The 23,733-nt window shown below is 41.4% G+C and overlaps 1 protein-coding gene across 1 annotated transcript in view; it reads left to right on the top strand.

The window, feature by feature from the left end:
- The first annotated feature begins 1,265 nt into the window (after positions 1–1,265).
- Positions 1,266–23,733, top strand: part of LOC126336189 (trypsin-1-like) — a 38,966-nt gene continuing 16,498 nt past the window's right edge. The window contains exons 1-4 of the mRNA XM_049999696.1: positions 1,266–1,385; positions 1,473–1,571; positions 12,914–13,047; positions 21,115–21,206. Of these exons, the coding sequence (XP_049855653.1) occupies positions 1,334–1,385; positions 1,473–1,571; positions 12,914–13,047; positions 21,115–21,206 (377 nt within the window). The 5' untranslated portion in view covers positions 1,266–1,333. The remainder of the gene's footprint in view (positions 1,386–1,472; positions 1,572–12,913; positions 13,048–21,114; positions 21,207–23,733) is intronic.

Here is a 23,733-nt window from a genome sequence, read left to right as displayed (position 1 = left end):
GTTTTGGCTCTTGGAAATATAAAACAGTCGCACGGAGCAATGTCTGGTGAATAAGATGTCTTTGGTAGTATTGAAATTTGTTTTGAGGTTAAAAATTGCTGTACTGACGGACCAGCATGGAATGGCGCATTATCGTGATGAAGAATCCAATTATCAGCAATGTTGGCACGGACACGAAGAACTCTTTTACGAAGTCTGTCTAAAATTTCTTTATAATAATATTGGTTAACTGTTTGTCCAGGAGTCACTCACTCTATACGAACAATTCCCTGGTAATCAAAGAAGCACACAACCATAGATTTCACTTTTTACTCTCACATGCGAGCTTTCTTTGGTCAGTGTGATCCCTTTGAGCACCATTGCGAACTTTGGCGTTTTGTCTTTGGATCCTACTGAAAACCAACTTTCATCACCAGTGATAACACGGCTCAACAATTCGGGACTTACTTCCGTTTGCTCTAACGGATCGGCTGCCACATTTTTCTCTGTTTCTCACTGTTGTGGTGTAAGATGTTAGGGGACTATTTTTGCACAAATCTTTCTCATACCAAGATCTTCAGTTGTTATTAGACGAACCATTTCTCGATTGATGTTCAGTTCTTCTGCAATCATTTCCATGGATAATCTTCGATCAGATCCTACAAGTTCACGCACTCTGGTCAAGTTGACATCCATCTGTGAGGTTGATGGTCGTCCACTGCGGTCTTCATCTTCAACTTTCGTTCTGCCTTCACTAAACATTTTATGCCAACGAAAACCTTGAGCTCTTGACATAACCTCCTCTCCAAAAACCTTCTGAAGCTTACCATAAGTAATCGTCACGTTTTCTCCCAATGTAACACAAAAATAAATGGAAAACCGTGAGCATTATTATGCGGTTCCATTTTCGTGAAGAGAGACACAAACAGGTGTTAACTTACTACAGCACAAATCACGACTGAGCACTTACATCGATGTGCTGCTTGGATTAGAAGCAGCTTATAGACCAAGGTCAAAGGTATTGCGCCTATGCAAGCCTGCAGGTTTGGCACGCCTTGCAAAGAAAATCAGTCTCATTACTTTATTGTCGCACCTCGTACGTCAAGCACAGAAACATGCAGTATAGAACCACACTTCAAGAGCAGCCCGTGATATTACTGTCCGGTGAGTTAGCTACTTATGAGATTGTGTCAAATCACGATCTGAATATCTCGTCGACTCGTTATCAGTGATACGCTGATACACAGATAATTTTCGACGTCGGCTGGCTTTACTTACTGAGACGGCCACGGTTCTCCAACTCCGCTTGTTCCTTTTTAGCAGTGAGAGAGCAGAACCTTCCAGCTCTTGCAGTATGCTGCGATTGCGTGTGTTCGTGTTTCTCGCCTCTGCCGCCTGTGTACTGGGTGGGTGCCAGCAGGTATTTTTTTTTTTATCGCAAAATACATATTGAGGCTGCATCGGCTCTAACGAAATGTGTTGTTGCACTGCAGGAGCCTCGCTGCCGGTTCTCCGTGTTGCACACACTGGTCCCGCCAGGGGGCAGGGCGTCGCTGCAGGCCGGATCTACGGCGGCCACGACGCAACGAGGGGTGAGTACACCCTTCTGATGCACTCAAAAGATTCGTTATAGTCCGAACGATTCGTCATCTGCTAGAGATAGCTCTTCAGGTAGCTGACACTGCCCAGTTGTTCCCAGAAGCAGTGCGGAGGGTTGTGCGCTTCCTGGTAGAGCAAAACTGTGTGCCAGACAGAACTCTAACGCAGAGCCTTACCGTTATGAGACAGTTATCGGCAGACATCAGGACGCTTCGTGAGCTGTGTCTGGATAACTCAGTAAGAAATCTACAAGGTGAAAAGTATTAAAACCGACAAATTCTGGGAGGTTTTAGGGTGCATCAAAACAAATATTTTTTCGTAATGTCATTTTTTCCTATGAGGATTATTTAAACCGGTAGAGGTCGTATTGCACTGTTCAGTTGTTAGAGGCCGTATTACGATCTTCAGTTGTTAGAGGGGGTATTACGCGCTTCATTTGTAGGCAACTGCTGTCCACCAGTGTAGTAGTGCATTGTCTCTGTTTACTAATGGAGCGATACGACTGGAATGAGTACACTGATGTGGTTGGTGCGCATTACGTAGCGCACCACAACGGACGAGCTGCACAGCGGATTTATGAACAACAATATTCTAATCGCCGTATCATACGACATTTACTGCTGTGCACCAACGTCTGCGTGAGGCCGGGTCATTTAGCAGATTACCTGGACAGAAAGGCCGTCACACGGTAGGAACGCTGCAATTTGAGGAAGCTGTCTTACAGCATGTGGAGAGGGATCCTTCAATCAGCACTCGTGCAATTGCACGTCACATGGCGACGAATCAGACCAATGTAAGAACAGTCCTTCTAGAGCAATTGTTACGTCCATTTCACTTACAGCGTGTCCACGACCTGGAACCACTTGATTACCACCCAGAGCATAGTTTTTGCAGTGGTAGCTGGAACAGTGTGAAATGCATCCTACATTTCCATTCTCTGTGTTGTTTACCGATGAACCAACATTCGGGCGTGATGGAGTCTTCAACATGCACAATTCGCATGTTTGGACTGAGGATAACCCACATGCCACAGTGAGGTTCTTCGTTAATGTGTGGATCGGTGTCGTTGGGGACTATTCAACTGGGCCGTATCTGCCACCTAGGCTATTAAATGGCAGGTACCATTACAATTTTCTCGCCAGAGCGTTGCCACAACGCATGTGGTTCCAACATGACGGGGCGCCGGCACATTTCAGTCGTCGTATGCGTCGATTCCTGGACCGACGGTTCCCAGAAACGTGGATTGGCAGGGGTGGTCCTTTACCTTGGCCTGCTCGATCTCCATATATGTCCGCTCTGGACTTTTTGTGTGTGGAGAGACGCTCAACCTTGTTTATGCAACTCCTGTAGCATCAGAAGAGGATAGTGGCAGCAGCAGGAAGAATTAAGGATATTCCTGGGGTTTTTGCCCGTGCCAGATAGAACATGATCCGACGGCGTAACCTTTGTTTACGTGTCAATGGAGACATTTTTCAAAATCTACTGTAATTGAAATTGGGTTGTGTCAATGTGTTGTCTCTTGGTCATAAAAAATGGAAAAGTGTTTGTTGGTTTAATTAATTTGACGCCAGAGAAATCTTCCTCTATCGGTTTAAATACTCCTCATGGGAAAAAAATGACATTAGGGAAAAATATTTGTCCCCTACAACCTCCCAGAGTTTATCGGTTTCAGTACTTTTCACCCTGTATGTAAGGAATCTATGAAACAGCACACACCCCGCTGCAGATTTAGGATTAATATTGGGAATTATAACTAACGCAGCCAAAATTTCTCGCCCAGTGCTCTACTTGACGTCTCGTCAGCAGTGCTTCATGTCCGGCACCACAAAGCCACAATAGAGGCAGGTAGAATCAATGGTCGGTATTAGGTCCTATACTCTTTTCATTGCACGTCTTTATGTGTCACGAACCTTCTCTTATTGGAAATACCACAAGTGCTCTGATTACTTGTGTATAAGTGCAAAACCCATAAACCTGAAGGCAGCTACAGAGAATCTCAACATCGAATTGTGTGCACTATCAAAATTAGTGCAAGATACAATGATAAACTGAATCTCATCCAAAAGCAAGGACGTTCTAGGATCATTAGCCCAAAGTATCGGGAATACCTATCGTCTTTAACCCTAAAAAATGCTCAAATGCGTGTGAATTTCTAAGGGACCAAACTGCTTAGGTCATCGGCCCCTAGACTTACTCATTACTTAAACTAACTTAACCTAATTATGCTAAGAACAACACACACTCACCCATGCCCGAGGGAGGACTCGAACCTCCGGTGGGAGGGGCCGCGCAGTCCGTGACTTGGAACCTCTAACGGCGCGGCCACTCTGGACGCCCTTTGACCCTAAATGGGACAGATATCAGCTTCTCTCCTTCAGCGAGGAGCTTAGGAGTAATAAAAAATGAAAATCTAAGTTGGAATGAGCACGTAATTATAATGCATAAGGAGGCATCGGTATCTCTCAATGCTCTACAGAAACATGAAAAGCACTTTTCTCTTGAGCTCAAAAAGAACCGTGTACAGACACTCATACTTCCAATTATTGTTTACAGCGATATTACCCTGGAAGGTCTTTCTCAGGAAACCTCACGTGTCCTAGAACTAGTTATGAGCGCCTGTGTTCTTATATCTGTGATCTTCTTTCTTCATATTTCACCATTACATGCACAGCTGCGTGCAAACAAGCGCAGAGATTTCCAAACCCTCTGTCTTCTCTACTGTTTTATCAATGAACATTGTCCCTCATATCTCTCCCCGACATTAACGCTCTTTTCTGAACACAACACTGCAGATACACCCGTTCCCATCAGAGAAAACTCCATTCTGTCCCACTCTAGCATTCATTCACCTTATCAGTGGCAGGAACACGATTCTGGGACAACTTCAGAATACAGGTAACGGCATATCTACTAAATGAACAATAAGATCACCATTGTCCCTCCAAGCACTGGTTACCCTTGTACGTCCCATCTATCCAACCTGTTGACCCTCATTTCTAGTATTCTTAGCCCACGTAGTGTCCTTAAATTTTCTTTTCACAGAACTCGCTATATCGGAAAACATGTTTTGTAGACAAATACACATTTCTTATATGTGACACTATCATTAATTTGATCAGAGTCACAGTTATTGTTATTATTATTATTATTATTATTATTATTATCATCGATTTCACTATTAGTCGCTGCAGCTGCAGTAGTGCTAGCAATTCCGGCATTAACTTTCTTAGTTCATAGACAGTATAATTTACTCACACTACCACTTCAGACACTAAAATCACCTTAACACTAGTTGTTACGTCAAAACTGTTATTTCTTAGGTAACTGTGATGTAATAGGCAACCTACTGTATGTGTGATCGAGTGAGGTGGCGCAGTGGTTAATACACTGGCCGTTCTTTCCAGAGGACAACGGTTCAAACCCGCATTCAGCCATTCTGGTGTAGTTTTTCCGTTATTTCTCTAAATCACTTCAAGTAAACGCCGGGATTGATCCTTAGAAAGAACACGGCAGATTTCCTTCCCTTATTTCTCCAATTTGAGCTTGTGCTCTGACCCTTATGACCTTGCCGTCGACGGGACGTGAAACACTTAGCTCCGCCTCCTAAACTGTACGTTCCAAACCCTGGGTCGATGTAAGAGAGGACGTATTGGCTCTTATCACATCAGGTTAAATGAAGAAATAAATGCATTATGTTGTGCGTATCCCATTTCTCAATAATAGCCCTTCTTTCAGGAGCGCTATTCCGGCAAATTACGCAGCTTAGCTTCCGTTCTGTGAACTTCAGCAAGAACGAAAGGGGTACTAGTAAAGCTTAGTTGTGATGAAGGAGGGGTAGTAGGCAGTGAGGAGGAAGGGGGGAAATGGGGAGGTCTAAGGGCACTCCCTGCGAAAAGGAAGCTACTCTGTGCCAAATAGCAATTCGTTTACCGAGCCAAGTTGTATGTTTATGTTTAGTTAATAGTGAGGTGCGTTTGCTTTTTTTCGGTTTGTAGCTCTTTTTTCGCTTATATATCTACATGCGTAGCATGCATACATTCACTGACGCACTTATATTCCGATGCAGAGCAGCATGATCTCACAAAGTTTCCGAGCAAAATGTTTTTAAGAAATTTTCAGACCTCAGGTGCAGTCCTAGAAAAGAGTATAATAAGAAATAAAAGATAATAATTTATGTTCTCCCCATTGAAAATTTAGTAACTTATAATTTAAGTCATTTATTATTTGCTTTATTCATTCGTAAATCTTATTCCAGTTGTCAGCCTAGTAAATATATGTAAAACATATAATAGTACTTCTTATATTTCAGAAATCTCTTATCACTTTTGTAACATTTAGCTTCATTTAGTCATAATTTTGTCTATGCTAGCCAGTTACTACTTCACTCAGTAGGTGACCAGTAAATTTAATTGCTAACATTGCATTTTTATATAGTTAATCTAAGAAAAATGTCTATAAAAAGTGTCTCCAAGAAGAAGACGTACCTCTACACCAAAACAGCATATTGTGTAGTGTATATACATACCAATTTATGTATTCGTTGGAACAGTATGTGCCCCAACCCGCCCTACACAGAGATCTATTCGTCTTCATGTCCTGATTGAGATCTTGCAGAATATCGTAGGTGCCATGCTTCCAATGATTTCCTCAACATTTTTTTGCAATTCAGCAGTGGTCATGTACTGACGGTAAGCTGTAAGAGACTTGATTACTCGCCTTTATGAGTTGTCTTGAGTGTTAAGTCCCGAGTTCGTGGTGGCGATTTCAATGGACCTGGAGTCGAAACTTCCTGACAGATTAAAACTCTGTGTCCGACAGAGACTCGAAATCGGGACCTTTGCCTTTCGCGGACAAGTGCTCTGCCATCTGAGTACCGAAGCACGACTCACGCCCGGTCCTCACAGCTTTGCTTCTTCCAGTATATCGTCTCCTACCTTCCAATCTTTACAGAAGCTCTCCTGCGAACCCTGCGGACTAGCACTCCTGAAGGAAAGGATATTGCGGAGACATGGCTTAGCCACAGCCTGGGGGATGTTTCCAGCATGAGATTTTCACTCTGCAGCGGAGTGTGCGCTGATATGAAACATCCCCCACGCTGTGGCTAAACCATGACTCCGCGATACCCTTTCTTTCAGGAGTGCTAGTCCTGCAGGGTTCGCAGGAGAGCTTCTGTAAAGTTTGGAAGGTAGGAGACGAGATACTGGCAGAAGTAAAGCTGTAAGGACCGGGCGTGAGTCGTGCTTCGTTAGCTCAGATGGTAGAGCACTTGCCGCGAAAGGCAAAGGTCCCGAGTTCGAGTCTCTGTCGGGCACACAGTTAATCTGCCAGGAAGTTTCATATCAGCGCACACTCCGCTGCAGAGTGAAAATCTCATTCTGGACCTGGAGCTGCAGCTGAATCACCCGCAGTCCAACGGCCTCGAAACAGTTAATCAAGAAAGTCGCATGCCTGAACACCAGACAATGTTGGAACTTGGGGGTTCTTTGGGGAGGGAGGTCATCGCTCTCATCGGATTAGGGCAGGGCGGGGAAGGAAGTCGGCCTTGCCCTTTTAAAGGAAACATCCTGGAGTTTGCCTGGAGCGATTTAGGGAAATAACGGAAAACCTAAATCAGGATGGCCGGACGTGGGATTGAACCGTCGTCCTGCCGAATACGAGTCCAGTGTGCTAGCCATTGCGACACCTCGCTCGGTGTATGTTGGAACTCCGCCCTGCTGTAATTACCGGTGATCCATGATTGTCTTTGGGCTGAGGTATTAACCACGTTTTCAACCTGTCGAAAGCAGAATATATATTACTCAACTTTTTGAAAAATATCGGTGGAACAGGTAAAGTGACGACATCCTTGCCTGTATCGTAACATGAGGCAGATTCTTGTTCAACCCTTGCACGTGGCGAAAATTTACCTTAGACCATAAAATAACTTCACTTTTGTGGAACTGCGATACATCGCATATTCATCATAAAATACTCTCTTGCGCGAGAGATGCCGTTTGCAAATAGCGTCAACAAAGCACACAACGCTGCGTCTCGCTAGCCCATATCAACTGTTAGATAATACATTCGCGAACAGCTTTCTCATTCCTTTCATTTTCTAATCTTTTTTTAATTAGGTCATGCGCTGTTGACCCCGCTAATTGAAGTTCAGCTGCTCTTTTGCAGATAGGTGCCAATCAAAATAGTCACCTGCTTAATTCTCCAATTGTACTAAGTCAAGAGAGATACGGAGACTCCTCAGGCACGCTTACAGCAGTGTGTATGAGTAAAAAGCAATAACAAATCCCACAAGCAGTGATAATTAAACCCAGAAACATTCAACCTATGCAAAGTGTATCCGTTCCATGTCTTATATTTTCTCTGCCTCGTGATGTCTGGGTGATGTGTGATATCCTTAGTTAGGTTTAAGTAGTTCTAAGTTCTAGGGGACTGATGACCATAGATGGTAAGTCCCCTAGTGCTCAGAGCCATTTGAACCATTTCTTGTAAAATCACATACGTACTTTCATAGTAACGCATAATTAATAAACGTCTAATTTGAATATACGACAGTTTGTACTGGTTTGCGAAAGTGGTGAACCAAACTTAACAGTGTCTACAGTCTTTAGCTGTGCCTAAAGCTGTCTTCTCATTTTGTAAACATAGATATGGCATGAAAAGAATGTGTTACATCATCTGGATAAGTACCTGAAACCTGAGTATAGTTCCTAATTAACACCATTGTACTGAACAGGATTATACAGCTTCATGTCCTACAACCAACAATCAACACATTGGTCTACCTTTATTAACACCTGAAATATAATAGCACGCGGAGAAAAGTCACTTTTTACCAATACATCTTAATGGCAGGTCAACTGGTGAGTGCCAGTCCACCTTTGTGACATGATATAGATCCCAAGAATTGACTTATAAAGAATGGGTAGTTATTTTGAAATAATACCTTAGCTCACAGGCAAGTAAATTTCCAAATTAGCAAAGTCATTCAGACCCACAAATACGACATTTGTACTCTCGGCAGACAAACGGAACATAAAGTTTGCATCTCGTAATGCTTTAACAAGCAGAAAATTATTTTGTACTTTGGCTGATAGTAGAAACCTTCAGTTACCAACACGAAGACTAGGAAAGAAAATATACTGGGCTATTTACAGCTACTATTCCGCTTCATTTATGCAGCCTATGAGCATCCATTTTGCTACGCTTAAGAACACGGCCCAGCCCTTGCCCATGAATTAATTGCAGCTAACACGTTAGCAATGCCAGTCTAACCTCGCCTCTCACAATTGAAATAGTCTCACCCAATTCTTTGTACACTGTAGTATATGCTCAACGGCGTGGACAAGACAAAAATAGTCTTCCTCTTAACATCATAACAGACCAGAATAACCGACTTTCAGAAGACAGGATAGGCTAGAATCAGAGCAGAGAGTGGCGAGTTGTCTTTAAATTGAGCAGAAACAAGTGGTATGACACCAGGGAACGAATCCTATTCGTCGGAAAACAAGCTGACTCATCAGAGGTGTAGGGAGAATGGCTACAGTAAGGATGTAAAGAGTTTGCTGCAGTACTCATATCGATTAATCCTCGCAAGGGGGGTGGGGGGTGCTTTATGCCCACCGTTTGAAATAAATTTAATTTACTCAGTTACTTGATATTTTAAATTTTTGAAAAAATATATTTATTGTTTTAATGACGGCTTGTACCACAGTCCATACATGTTTTAAATCTTTCAGTTAAACGTAACCCAAAGATTTAAGTCTCAGCAGCAGATGTCAGTTTCCCCAGTGAATGTCGTATAGTATTTCGAGTTTCAGAGACTAATTTACACATTAGTATCTTTTTTACAAAGTAGGGTGTAAAAGTCAATAACAATGAACTAAATTTACATTTTCTGATATTTTTTGTGGGTACTCGCGACATCACGTTACTGAAAGTGCACTGATATTGCTAAGAGTGTGCTAAATAGTATTTTCAGGTCCTGGACCCTACCTGAACATCAGTAACTCATTAAAAAGTATGTTGTTAATGTAATTCAACAACAATTTAAGCGTTATTATTTACTTTTTATTTTTTTTCGGTTGGGCGTAAAGTACCCTTTGTGAAGCGTGTTACGGAAAATTCCATGGCATTCTTACGGTCAATGTACACTGATTACAGCATACTTTCATAAAATAGAATAAATACAGTTATCACGACCTGCTAAAAGCAAATTATAACTGAAAGTAATGAATCTGCCAAATGAACAAGCAACTTCCGACCCTTAAAGTAAACTATTCATTTTTAGTCGCACAGAGGCATGTATCATTTTTTTAAAGTTTGCAATATTAAGTCCATAAACAAAAATTACTTCAGGACCAGTTTCAGAATGCATAATAAACTGGAACCTCACTTGTTTGTAGGTACAATAAACACACTCATAAGTAACCCGCAATGTGAACGCTGGCCTACATCAGTGAATCAGGGAAGCTAAAAAACTGATTGCCGTGCATACAATTGCGAAAATGGGAACTAAAAGTTACAGAATAAAAGTAAGGGAACCCTACTATTATTTAAATATCAACATACAACTTGATAAACATGAAAACCGTAAATTGTTAGTTTGCGCAAGGCAGTTGCAACTTTCAAAATTCAGTACAGGAAATTATAGTGACGATGAAGCTATAAATCTACACAGAAATGACAAAAGTCATGAGGTACCTACTAATAACATGTCGGACCTCCTTTTGCCCCGCTTATTGCAGGAACTCTACGCGGCATTGATTCAGGAAATATCTGGAGGTCACCTGCAGGAACACTGAACCACGCTGCCTCTACAGCTGTTGCGGAAGTGTTGCCGGTGCAGGATTTTGTGCACGACGTCCCATAAATGTTCGAGGGATTCATATCGGGCAATACGGGTGGCCAAATCATTTGTTCGATATGTCCAGAAAGTTCTTCAAACCAGTCCCGAACAATTGTGGACCAGAAACATAGCGCATTTTCATCCATAAAATTTGTCGTTGTTTGGGAAATCCATGAATGTCGGAAAATGGTACCCAAGTAGCCCACCATAGCCATTTCCAGTCAGTGATCGTTTCAGTTAGACCAGTGTTGCCTGTAAACACGGTCCATTCCAATGTGGAGCCATAACCAGCTTGCACAGTGCCTTGTTGACAACTTGGGTCAAAGGCTTCGTGGGATCTGTGCCAAACTCGAACCCAACTTTTGAGCTGTGTTACCAACGGAAATCTGGCCTCATCTGACTAGATCAATTTTTTCTAGTTGTCTAGGGTCCAACCGCTATGGTTACGAGCCCAGCAGAGCGGCAGCAATCGATGTCATGGTGCTAGCAAAGGTACTCGCGTCGGTTGTCTGCTGCCATAGCCCAGTAACACTAGATTTCGCCGTACGTCCCACAATGATATCTGAAGTCACTTCACCCAGTTTTGCTTTTCTATTAGCATTGACAACTCTGAGGTTAACCGAAGGCTGTCGGCCACTTCGTTGTCCGAAGTGAGAGCTAATGGCTGAAAATTACATACTTTTCACATCGTCGATCTCGGAATACTGAATTCCCTAACGATTTTCGGAATTGAATGCTCCGTGCGTCTTGCCCCAACCACCGTTCCGCGTTCAAAATCTGTTAATAAAAAAATCAGAAAATTTTTTACGTGAATCATCCTAATACAAATGACAAGTCCGCCAATGCACTGACCTTTTTTACCTCGTGGAAGCGATGCTACCGCCATCTGAATATGTGCTTATCGCTATCCGATGACTTTTGTCACCTTCGAGTATTGCGCCAGTTGGAGGTGAGTGAAATCCGGAAACCCGTCTTGGCAATACATAAAGTGGCAGGCTGCTATATTTCTTCAAGGTGAAACGGTACAGTAGTTTCCGAGCTGTAAGCAGCAGGTTTCGCTGCTCGCTCGCATCGAGAAACACAAACAGAGGCTGCTCTGCCGCCAATTTTATTGCACGACGCTGCCGGCTGCGGGTGTAACAGAACCCATGTGGACGGGTGGAAAGAAATGCGCCAGGCTTCATAATACGTATTTATATGTGACGTGTATTATGTATTTCTTGTACGTGACTGTGAATCTGCACATTGATCTTCTCTAATCCTCCTCACACCTTTCCGTAAGGCGTGGCCAAATTTTAATTTGGAAGTAGTTCTGTAGAATAGTAATGCCAACCTTACTCCTGGGTAGGGTATCAGAGAGACATCACAGGCAGATAAAAGTCAAAGGCGTTCCAGTGTCACAAGATTTAGGGTGGAGAGGTTGGTCACGGCCAAGTGGTTCGACCATCCTCTCCACCGGGGCCCAGGAAGACCTCCGAGTGCCCGCCATATTCGTAAAGGGTTACAGAAGACGGATAAGTGAGCAGATGTGCCCTCAGTTCGTCTGTCTCAATGTTCACGCATAGAAGAGAGGTATTTGAGTATTTGTACTAATTCTTTTATTGCCAGCTTTGGATTCTGTAAGGAAGTGATGTTCTTGTTTAATTTCTGAAATTTGACCCCCTGTGTTAATGTATCTGGTCCCCAGTTTGCCGGTTATCCTCCTCACATAGTGGATGTCCCACGTAAAATATTGGGAGACTTTGGTGGTGCACATTTGTTCAATGCAATTCCGTCTTGCCCGTAGAAATGTGCGTGCAGATTAGTATATAGTATACCCGAGGTATAAGTTGTAAAATTGTAATATCTGTAAACTGTAACAATTGCTGCAATCGCTGTAAAGTCGAGTGATAATGTTTAAAATAAATAGGTAACCAATTGTCATCAGTCTTTAACGTATCTTAAAAATCACCAAGACGTCAAGTTAAAGAAATTCATTGAAAGTGAAATATATAGAATGCAGGCACCCACACATCAGCGTGTAAGCCCTTCAGCCCCTTGCCTAGTATCGTACAGAAAGGTCACGCTCTCTAGGTAGCGCACTCAAGCTTCCCTCCCCAATTATCCGTTACGCAATTTTCATTCAGGGCTTGACGACATCAGCTTTCATCTGGCGTCCCTAGGCAAGGAGGTTACACGGGAATCTTTCAAAGGTACATAAAAAGAAATTATGGACATAAATACCCAGAGAGTTACAAATAAACAAACTGGCGACGAAAATTTTAAATCGTAACTTATAAGGAATGACTTAAGGCATAATGTTAATAAAAACACAAGAAAAGTATAAAAGAAGTTAACCAGTGGTTTTTCACTAGACTGTTATTCTCCTAATTTAGTTAATTGAAATGAGTTTATAAATTCCCTCTGTCTGTTCTACAACAGTAGCTTAGCACATTGTCTACATCGGCCCTACTGCAATCGTCTTTTTACATTAACTATTCACCAATTTTGCAGGTGAATTTCCGTATCTGGTATCGCTGAAGATAGGGGGAATGTTCATCAAGAGGCACAACTGTGGAGGCTCCATTATCACCAGCACATCCGTGCTCACAGCAGCCCATTGTGTCAGCAATCTTGGCAGTTACGTTGTGAGTACACGCTAAACTTCCCATTCAAATAACGACTGTATAGCTGCTCGCATACCAGCCTGTGATATAGGTAAAAGACTTCTTATACGAGCAAGCTAGCAGACTGCGCGATTCCTCTATTAGTTATGCAAATGTTGTATCAAATTTAAAGGGTAGCACAGCACAGAGATAACAGAAAAACCTACACTAAACTGGTAACTTACGCAAGAGAGCAGAACAGATGAAATGGTGAGAATAAAAATAAGTGCTAAAAAGAAACTAAATAGCACATAATTAATTGATATTGCTTATATCCTGACACTCCAAATGTCAAAGGAAATTATATTTGTATCAACTACATGGGAACAATAAAAGCCATTCCAAAAACTCCTTAAAGTTAGTTAAATATCAGTACCTATTTGAACAATAAAGTTCTGGATAGCACTTAACAGGAGAAGTTTTCAAACATTGCCACATCATTGTGGAACTCATAAATAAGCAAATTTCATAAAGCACTCGGAAGTCAAATTGAGCTTATAACACTTCCGTCCGCTACTGCTGTACCATAACCTTAAAGCACGTTGTGAAATAAAAAAATCTTATTAAAGCAATTATAGTATAACGCAACAGAGCAGTGTTACCCTCTGAGAGAAATTTCGTTGTGTTGACCGTGTTGTACCCAACGGAGGTGGCTTATCGGAAGTGAATGTCAGATTTACGGAAATATTTGAACAGTAACAAACAAAATTTTGCCTATCTGCACTGTTTAACGGGTAAAGAAAACGGTCGCCAGCCTAACTAGGCAAGAGAATGATAAACATTCTCGTTCAAGAAAACTGTTATTAGTAACCTTAATGGATAAACACAACCTATACTTTGTCACACGCGAGTGTAGTGAACTCTTGACACATACGTATGTTTTAAGATTGAAGCTAATAACTGGAGCAGCACAAACTATTTGCAAAATTATAACAGATACCGAAACACACTATTACTTTCAGGGCTTACACAAACTGGATGGTCTTTATAACGTTATGATTACTATTCACTGCAGAATCATTAATTGGATATAAGTTAAGTCTCTCTCAGTTAAATACTTAACTATTTAAAATGAAAGTTAATTGGAATCCACTAACAGGTTGCTTCTCACTATCATTTCAATAAAGAAATTATGGTTTTCATAATTAATGGTCTTTCCGTTGCTTGTTACCGAGCATTAACACAATAGACCAACTGTGGATACTGGTATACTATTCATATGCACTTCTACTACACAAGAGAGACAAACACTTAGCAAACATGAGTATATAACGTTTCATACTGCAGTTTTCCACTCTTACTACATTGAGAGGCAAAATTAACATATATGTAAGATACTGACTCACCTTCTGTGATTTACAACAGGCAGTAATGAGACCATTTACAAAGCAAAACTTTATAAGCCTCAGTCTTAAGAACTTTTAATTTGAAGTTGGCAACAATACATTAATAAGCAGTTTTACTAGGAAAATTATTTTCGGCAAGCATCATTAACTGTAACTCACTCTCTTGTCACATTAACTTTTACTTTCATTTAACTATGTTCAAGAGACATCAATTAGCAAAACACTGGACTTTAATGTTCTTTCAGTAAGGAGACTCGGAAATCACTTTAGTTCAAACGGAGAGGAACCTGACAGGTATTATGATAAGGAGAAAAATCAAGGTAGGTACATAAATTCAGTTATAAATTACCTTATATTTGAGCACAGTAACACATCCATTTAGCTGATCCTTCACTGTACATTACTATAGTGCTCCATTACAGTGATTACGCAATGTGGTAGCGATTGCATGTTGGTAGTTGAAATTGCAGGTAGAATTGCTCGACTCTGTCATTTCTTGGTGGCGATGACACATACAAATTCCAGAATAGTTTCAGCTATTTATCCATCCATCCGAGGCATTGGAAAGTAGCAGAAAAAGCCTCTCTCGGGACCAGCACAATATGTAACATTTACATGGCAGTGCACAGTTTGATAGCTCGTCCCCGATTGGTACCTCATCCCCGACTGACTCTTGTTCCACCTTTTCTACATGGGCCAACCACAATTTGCGGGCACTACACAGTTTCGTTCCCGAGGGGAACCACTACTCCTTTTACATACAAACTAACTAAGAACCCTAAATGAGGATCAGCAGTTTACATAACAGCAAACAAATACAATAAATAAAACAGAACATTTGCGCATATTGACATTTCTACCACAAATTATTCACACAAAATTACAATTATATACAGAAAGTTTTGTTCCCTCCAAATGGGTCAAAGAATTTAAATGACAGATACACTACATTGCACAGAATCATATCATGACATCCAAGTTCTTACAATGAAAGGAGTAAACAATTTTATGTTATCGATTCAAACAAACACATTTACAGAAGCTCAATGATGTAACATTAAATAAAACACAAGCAAACTAAATCAGTACAGCTTTAGAGGTAGGGTGTTACAAGCTCTTAAGGTAATTGTCTCCAAACAGCATAATCATCACTGATTAGGTTGATGGAGACCTCCTCTTACATTCTATGTGAGCATTAAACGTAAAACACGTTATCATGAGGATGATTATATAAAAATACTAGCATGACAAAAGTTAAAATCTGACACTTGTAATCATGCTGTTTGCACTGATATAGTATATTCTACATTGATACTCGCAGAGGCATTAAGTCGTGAACACTGATGTCTCAAGCATGTAACAGTCGGAATGCAGGGAATCTGCCTTCAGAAAAAAAATGTGTGTTTTATGTGATCACACAAGTAGAGTAGCAGTGCATGTTCTGGCAAAATGGGGGCACTGTTCTCCCTTTGTACACAAATTTTTCCATATGTCCTAGTTCTCCTTATGTAACCAAACCATGTAATATACGAATCTAATGTAAACAAATTGCTCTTAGTTTCGTTTATAAATGTGTTACATAATGAGCAGCAGCTGTTGGACAATCTCGTATCTGGCATTATTATTACAATAAATTATGACTAAAAATTGACTACCACCATCCCAAGTTAAGCTTACGCAAATCTAATTTCAGTTACCATAATTTATTATCCAGAAGTGGACTCCCCTCTCCCGCTCATGTAGTGCATTCCTATTTGACCCTCACCTACCGCCCCCCACTACAACTCTTCAGGGTATCCAGCATCACTTGACAGCCTTAGCATTTGTACTCTGTACATTGGCCAAATGGCACTATGAAGTGTCAGCAGTAGAAATCAGCCATTGGCCCCAGGGAGAATAAGAGTGTTGACAAATTCTAATGTAAATATTAATCCTTCTGTCTCTCTCTGTTATTATTGTTATTATAATGATTATTATTATATTACATACGTTTTTCATTAGTATCTTTTCCCACAATTCAGAGCCCCCTGATGATCATGTAGTCATCCTACCAGGTTTATGTGAGCCAGTCAAGCTCCAACAGCATGTGCCTGACTTATCAGAGTTCAGAACTCAAAGGCCTAATTCATTTTTGTCCATCTTTGAGTGTTCACCACGGCAGCAGCAATGTAGCAGCGATAAATCACGTTATGACATAATGAATTCAGTCTCCTGGATTGTGAGTTTCTGCTCTTGCCGATGTCAGCACCAGCTATTGTGCAGATATGATGATATACTCCACCTATTGAACTGATGCTGTCCTCAATAATGTGACTGTGCTGAAGAGGGCCTGGAGGAGGTTTACCACTTTGATACCTTTCTGAAGAGTGCAGTTGCAGTTAGGTAAAAGGGGAAGAGTGAGTGTTGGTGACAGGCGAGAAGACCCAGTGCACTTACAGTTGACAGTAAATAATGCCTTCATTTAATTCCAATTCATGCTATTTCACAATCAGTGAGGTAAACACACCTCCCTGCCCCTGACATATTGGTAGCCGCTTCCATCTTGTACACTACACAGGCTGCCTGTTATGATGACATAAACTTGAGGCAGGATGGCAGTCTCTGGGGTCATGGCAGTGATGCCAATGGCGTCCCACTAGTAATTCGGGGCTCGTGACATCAGACATATATGGCACATTGGTCGGACTAAAGCACCAAATCCCTTGAGGAGCTAAGTGGTGGCAGCAGATATAGCCCAGCCTCAAACCAATGACTGTCGCTGGCAATGCCCAGTCATCTCAGTGCCTAGAATGGCCTTTCATGCTGATGCTGCAAGACTCTGGCAATGAGAGAAATACAAGAATGCCTTATACCTCAAAATCCAGACATATTTGAATCGCTGTGAAGCGCATTTATTTCTCTAAAACCTGGCCTGTAGTCATATCGCCCATAACAACAGACCTGCCCTGTGTGGTGACACTAATCTGCATGCTGCGGTATTACTGTAGTTTTCCTCTAAGTACAGTTAGCCTCACCTTGCAATCCTCTGATGTATAAGTTATTCTGAACTGTGTATCACCACACTTATGGGTATCAGTCTATGGCTGACAGTTCAATGCCCCATAGCCGCTTTCTCAAGACTTCTTATTACTTTTACAAAACGGCTTATTACTTTCCTTAAAATACTGGCTAGAGGCACTACACTGGCCTCCTTCAAAGAAACTACCTGACCCCTTGGGACTTATTTTAATCAGGTTTCATGTTAAGTTTAGTTCTCTCCATAACCCATAAATAAAGACAGTCATAACTAGACCAGTTATTCCTACTACCACATGCCTATCATTTTAACCTTTAACCTAACAATCCATCTTCCATCCTTTGCTCAGGGAATCCAGTCCATGGCAACATGTATCGTCTCCAGATCAGGTCTCTGTACAGCTCATCCCCTCAGATACGTAGTGGCTAAACAAAGCAAAATCTGTCACCCTGGCTCAAGGAAGTGCAACACTCAAGGTAACGCTTACTTGACATCTACCATCCAATAACGTCTTACGAGCTACAGCATCCCCTCTTTTGCATCTTTCATTTGGCTGAATAACTGGTCCAGGCTGGGATCCCAGGTGTCGTTAAAAAAGGTAAGGTTCTGTTTGGATATCCCCAAAGGTTTGTCTTGACAGTACAGCGGTGACTGTGTCGTATTCAACAAAGTAATTCCTATCATAGTGGCTGATAAATGAAACACAGGTCACATAACATCACATTTAGTCACTTGATCAACATCCTATCACCCTGCAACTCTAAACATCTTGCTTCCATAAGTTTTCCTTGTTCATAGCAAACAGCCGTCACTAACATGTTAAATATTGTACAGGCTGAAACAAGGATGGAATTAACTACCTGTAAAGCACCTAATGGATACATTTGTGCGATTTCAGTTTGCTCACGTTACTTGCGTCTGCTGTCCCAAATATATTCCTCTGAATTCTGCCTCCTGTATCCCCGTTTTCACCTTCGGGTTCTTCCAGAACACGAAATGCTAACTCTAAACTGATTATCTCCCACTTCTGCTCTTTAAATCATGCAAATTCCCCGAATAGCTTTCTGGGTTCCTTGGTGTCCTCACAAAAAATGTCTTTACTATCTGATAACAGCTATATCATCGAAAACATCTCCTCTAGCCTCCTTGCAATTGAAAATGCAACTCCTCCATACAGCTGATGATCTTAAATCACCTCCTCTCTGCCTCCAGTGAAGTGATAGGCACTGCCAAATCTAGAAATCTTTTCCTCTGGGCCTTTCTCTAAATGACAAGCTGAGAACAGGGACCATTATTACCACCCCTCCCTTCACAATCCCATTGTAACTGACAGCACATCTCAACATACTACAGATGCATTCCACCCTAACAAAAACACACAGCCTCCTCTACAATATCACAAACGACCTACACAACACACAAGACAAAAAGTCTATATTCACAAGAAAACAATACATATCGATTACTTCTTTTGCGTCAGTACATATTTAGCATGAGGTACAAGTCCCATACTCCCCTACTGTTGTTAATTTTTTTACTCTTAACAACAGTCACAACTCTTTAATCAGGTCTGACATAACGTTTTTGTTCTTTTCCATGATTATTGTACCAGGCACCGCAGACTTCAGTATCTACCTGTTCACAAATGCTAGTGTGGCTGTGACTACCTGTTGGTCCGGTATTGGCACCATCTCTATGTAACTAGGAAAAAAATTGTTTTGTTATTGTCAGCACAAAATGGTTACTCACTGGTGTTCGGCGGAATAGTCCTAACTCGTCTACCTCAATGAAACTAAATTATTCTTTCGCCTCTGCAATAGTATGTGCTTTTGATATACTACACACTACACAATTTCTAATATGTTGATCAACATCACTATTCCTTCCCCTCCACTAGTATTTTTCCGCCACCCTGATTCGTCGGCCTGCATCCTCAATTGCCTGACACTACATGATCATAGATTTCATGTAGTACTTCTTCCTTCAACACTGTTGGCACGACCAACTGTTGTCCTAGATTAGTCTTCCTACACAACAAACCGTTGTGCACGCTGAACTGATGCTGCTTGCTGTGTCGTTACGTTCCTTGTTGGTGCTCTATGCCACCAGCCATTCCTCAACGTCATGATCCAGTGCTTGTATTACCGCTAACTTCCTGCTCAATCCGTCAGTATTTCAATGTTTTTTCCTGATTTGTGTATTGCTTCATACTGAAACTCACGGAATTTTTATGTTCACCTTGTAAGTCTACTGCATGGGTCCTTCAGACCCGTGACACAGAAACATCTTCCAGTGACGCTAGAGAGAGTCATATTTGTAGGCTCGACACCTGCCTCTAGCCCAGCCCTTTTGGCAGGAAATGTGACTTTCCTGCATCAGACGCCAGTGCCTGTAACACCGCGTCCAGATTTGTAGGATGACGTTTCCGGACACGGGTTTCTATCTTAGATTTCCTCCTCAAAACACTCTCTACAACATAACAAAGTATATCGCAACATCTCCGTGATATCGTGTATATACAGGGTGATTCAAAACTAACTGTACACACCTTGTGTATATAATTAATGCATAAGAATGAAAGTAACACGTTAAACAGAGTTTTGTCTGAAATTGCTCAATTTCATAATTAAGTAGGGATCCTAAGTAGAACAGGAAATAGGTTCTTCTCAGAAAGCAACGATATATGGGGACCCGAAATTAAACACAGCTACGCACTGTACGTTTTCCACAGGATATGTTCAAAGTGATGTCTATGAAGACAAAGACAGTGAAGTGCTGGGCATTTTACCTCGCTTGGAATGTTACAGTCTCTGTTCTTCTCATTCTGTACAGCTGCACGGACATTTTCAATTCGATGCTGTAATTGTGCTATTTTCTCAGTGGCAACGCCATGCACAAGCTCCTTGAGACAGTCCCGAAGGAGAAGTCGAGGAGCTACTATGATATTTCAGTTTCTGTTCCTCTGGACATGGTTGCATGTCCATAGGAACAGGCACTGCGGCTAGAACAACAGTTAGGAAATACATAAATGTATTCGCAGCTGCCAGCCGTTGTCGCCGAGTGGTTTTAGGCTCTTCAGTCTGGAACCACATGACCACTACAGTCGCAGGTTAGAATCCTGCCTCAGACATGGATGTGTGCGTTGTCCTTAGGTTAGTTAGGTTGAAGTAGTTCTAAAGTCTAGGGGACTGATGACCTCAGATTTTAAGTGCCACATTGCTCAGAGCCATTTGAACCATTTTTATCCGCATCTGCGAATACAGACAACCATAATGAAATGACATTAGTGAAAATTTGTGCCGTACCGGCACTCGAATCCGGATGTCCCATTCATCGAAAGCGGTGGCCTTACCAATTCGCTATCTGTGCACGGCTCACGTTCAGACCAAAACTTTCGTATGTCGTCGTGTCTACAACCTGCACGCTTACATCCGTTACGTATATTCCTGCACAGATGAGACATTTTGCTTGAAAGTCGTGGTCCCGGTATCGGAAGGTAAATGCGATGTTGTAGTGCCGGTGTTATTCTGAATTACGATGAAAAGTTCCTTTCGACAGCATGGATGTCCAAAGGAACTTTTTATCGTGGTTTAGGATAAGACCGGCTCTCTAATATAATACTGCTGTTAAAGTTTCTTCCATGGACTGTGGAAAAGAGCGTGAGATAAGTGCGAGTTATTATTCCAGGCAGTGGCTGGAGAACTGGACTTGAGCACTGACGAAGGCACGGAGCAGGAGGCAAGGGTTTCGCAGATGATCCCACACCCCGATTACCCAAGGTGAGTACATACAGTGAGATAGTTTCACAGCGTGCATGTAAATTTCGCTAACTTAACAACTCATGTGCGTTTAAGTTCTGTATTTCTCACAGTTTGCAGATGTTTAAAATATCATCATCGTCACCGTCATCCCCCGTAAGTATTTAGGCTTAGCACGCCGTACATTCTTATGGTGACTAGTCCGTATCCTCCAAATGATTCTGGTTACTCCTATGTTTCTTCGTCCCATTGGTTTGTATTTGCTTAGTAGAAGGACCTACAAGTGTCGAAGACCAATAACGAAGCGTCCAGATTAAGAAGGATGTACCCGTGGTCGACGGATAGCGTCTTTGACTAGTAACGACAACGTCTTCTGCCCTGGTTTAGAACTCCACCACTGCTTAAATTGTGAATAAAAATTGTCAACAATGGCGGGCAAAGATTTCCGGCGTAAGAAGTCAGACTCATCCTGCCAACGGCCTTCTCAGAGAGAGCAGAGGAGTGTCCAGAGGTTCAGGACCCTCTCTTTCCGTAGGGGGTGGGAAACTCCCCATGAAATGCGGAAGACTCACCATTTCTCTACGATATGAGAGGCAGACAATGGAAACCACTGCATTAAAGATAATTACTTGCACCCACAGGACATGTGGCCTGTAAATGAAAGTGTAATGATGATCTCTCCATTGGCAGAAGATTACAGACTAGCCCCCATTCGGATTCCCAGTAGGGGACTGCAAAAGGGAAGCTGATCATGACAAAACAATTGAATAACCAACGAAATGATAACATGCTACGTGTCGGAGCGTCGAGTGTCAGAAGTTTGAACATGGTAGGGAAGATAAAATATCTGAAAAGGGAATTGCTGAGGCTCAGTCTAGATATAGTGGGCGTTAGTAAAGCGAAAGAGAAGAAAGACGTCTTCTGGTTAGAAGACTGTAGGGTTATAGCAGCAGAAGCAGAAAATGGTGTAACGGAAAAGTAGCATGCGTTATGAATTGGAAAGTAGGGCACACAGTGAGTTACTGGGAACAGTTCAGAGGCAGGTTTGTTATTACCAGAATCAGCAGTAAGCTAACACCGACAGCAATAGTTCAGGTACGCATGACGACGTAGCTAGCAGAATATGAAGTGAATTCAATAGGTAAAGCGAGATTAATACCTAATAGTCATGGAGAATTGGAATGGGGTTGTAGGGAAAGAATAGGAGAAAAGGTTAACGAGAGAATGTGGGTACGAGTGAGAGGATAGAGACTAACTGAGTACTCGACAAATTTCTGATTATAATAGCGAATACTCTGTTCAAGAATCATAAGAGAAGGATCTTGGTAAAGGCCTGGAGATACAAGAAGACTTAAGTTAGATTACATCATTGTCAGGCAGAATTTTCGCAGTCAGATACTGGATGGTAAATCGCAACCAGGAGCAGATATAGTCGCAGATTGCAATTTGTTAACGATGGAGAGTAAGCTGAAGTTTAACAGACTACTCAGAAAGAATGAATGAGCAATAAGTGGGATCCAGAAATACTAAGGAATGAGAAGATACGTTTCAAGTTTTCTGAGACTACTGCCATAATGAACATCTCAGTAGGGAGTTCAGTTGCAGAGGAATAGTCATATAAATACGAAAACCGCAGAAGTTGGAGACAAAAATGTAGGTACAAGGAAGATAGCTGTGAAGAAACAATGGATAATAGAAGAAATACTTAATTTGATCGGCAGAAGAAGGAAGTAAGAAAACGTCCAGGGAAATTTAGGAATACAGAAACACATGTCACTTGGAAATGAAATAAAATGAAGTGCACGAAAGCTGAGGCGAAAAGGCTACAAGAAAAAAATGTGAAAAAATTCTAAAAGAAATGATTGTGAGAAGGACTGTCCCAGAATACAGAAAAGTCAAAATAACCTTCGGAGAAATTAAAAGCAAGGATTATATCATTTAGAGTACAGTGGAAATTCCACTGTTGAAAGCATAGGAGAGAGTGGATATGTGCAAACAGCACATTGATGCCCACTGTGAGAGAAGACTTATCGAAAAACATGGTGGAAGAACCTGGAGTCGATAGCTAGTTAGTTAGTTACGTGTACCAATGATCATTCTTACGGTAACTATTATGACATGGAACATGTCAAATGCATAAGAAACACACCAATGAATCAATGCTTTTTTTAATTAAATTTTTATATTCTACTCCATTACCTTAAATTGCAAAAAATGCCCATATTATTCCTATAGATTTATTTATTCTTTTCCAAGAGTTCACCTATGGTATAAAAGGAACTGTCAAGGAGATATGATTTCAGTTTACTTTTGAAACTATTACTGCAGTCCGTCAGACATTTTATTTCATCTGTTAATTTATCGAAAAGTTTTACAGTAGCTTATTTTACCCTTTTCTGTCCCACAGAGAGGTTAAGTAGAGGATAGTGCGAGTCTTTCTTTCTTTTTCATGAATGTTACTGTTGTTTTTAAACTGGTCCATGTTGTTGCAAAAACAAATTTCATTACTGAGTAAAGTAATGTGAGGCTGTTGAAAAAATTCCTAATC

This window comes from Schistocerca gregaria, chromosome 2, assembly GCF_023897955.1.
Source record: "Schistocerca gregaria isolate iqSchGreg1 chromosome 2, iqSchGreg1.2, whole genome shotgun sequence".
Taxonomy (NCBI): domain Eukaryota; kingdom Metazoa; phylum Arthropoda; class Insecta; order Orthoptera; family Acrididae; genus Schistocerca; species Schistocerca gregaria.
Note: the sequence above shows the minus strand (reverse complement) of the source record. Positions and strands in the feature narration are given on the sequence as shown.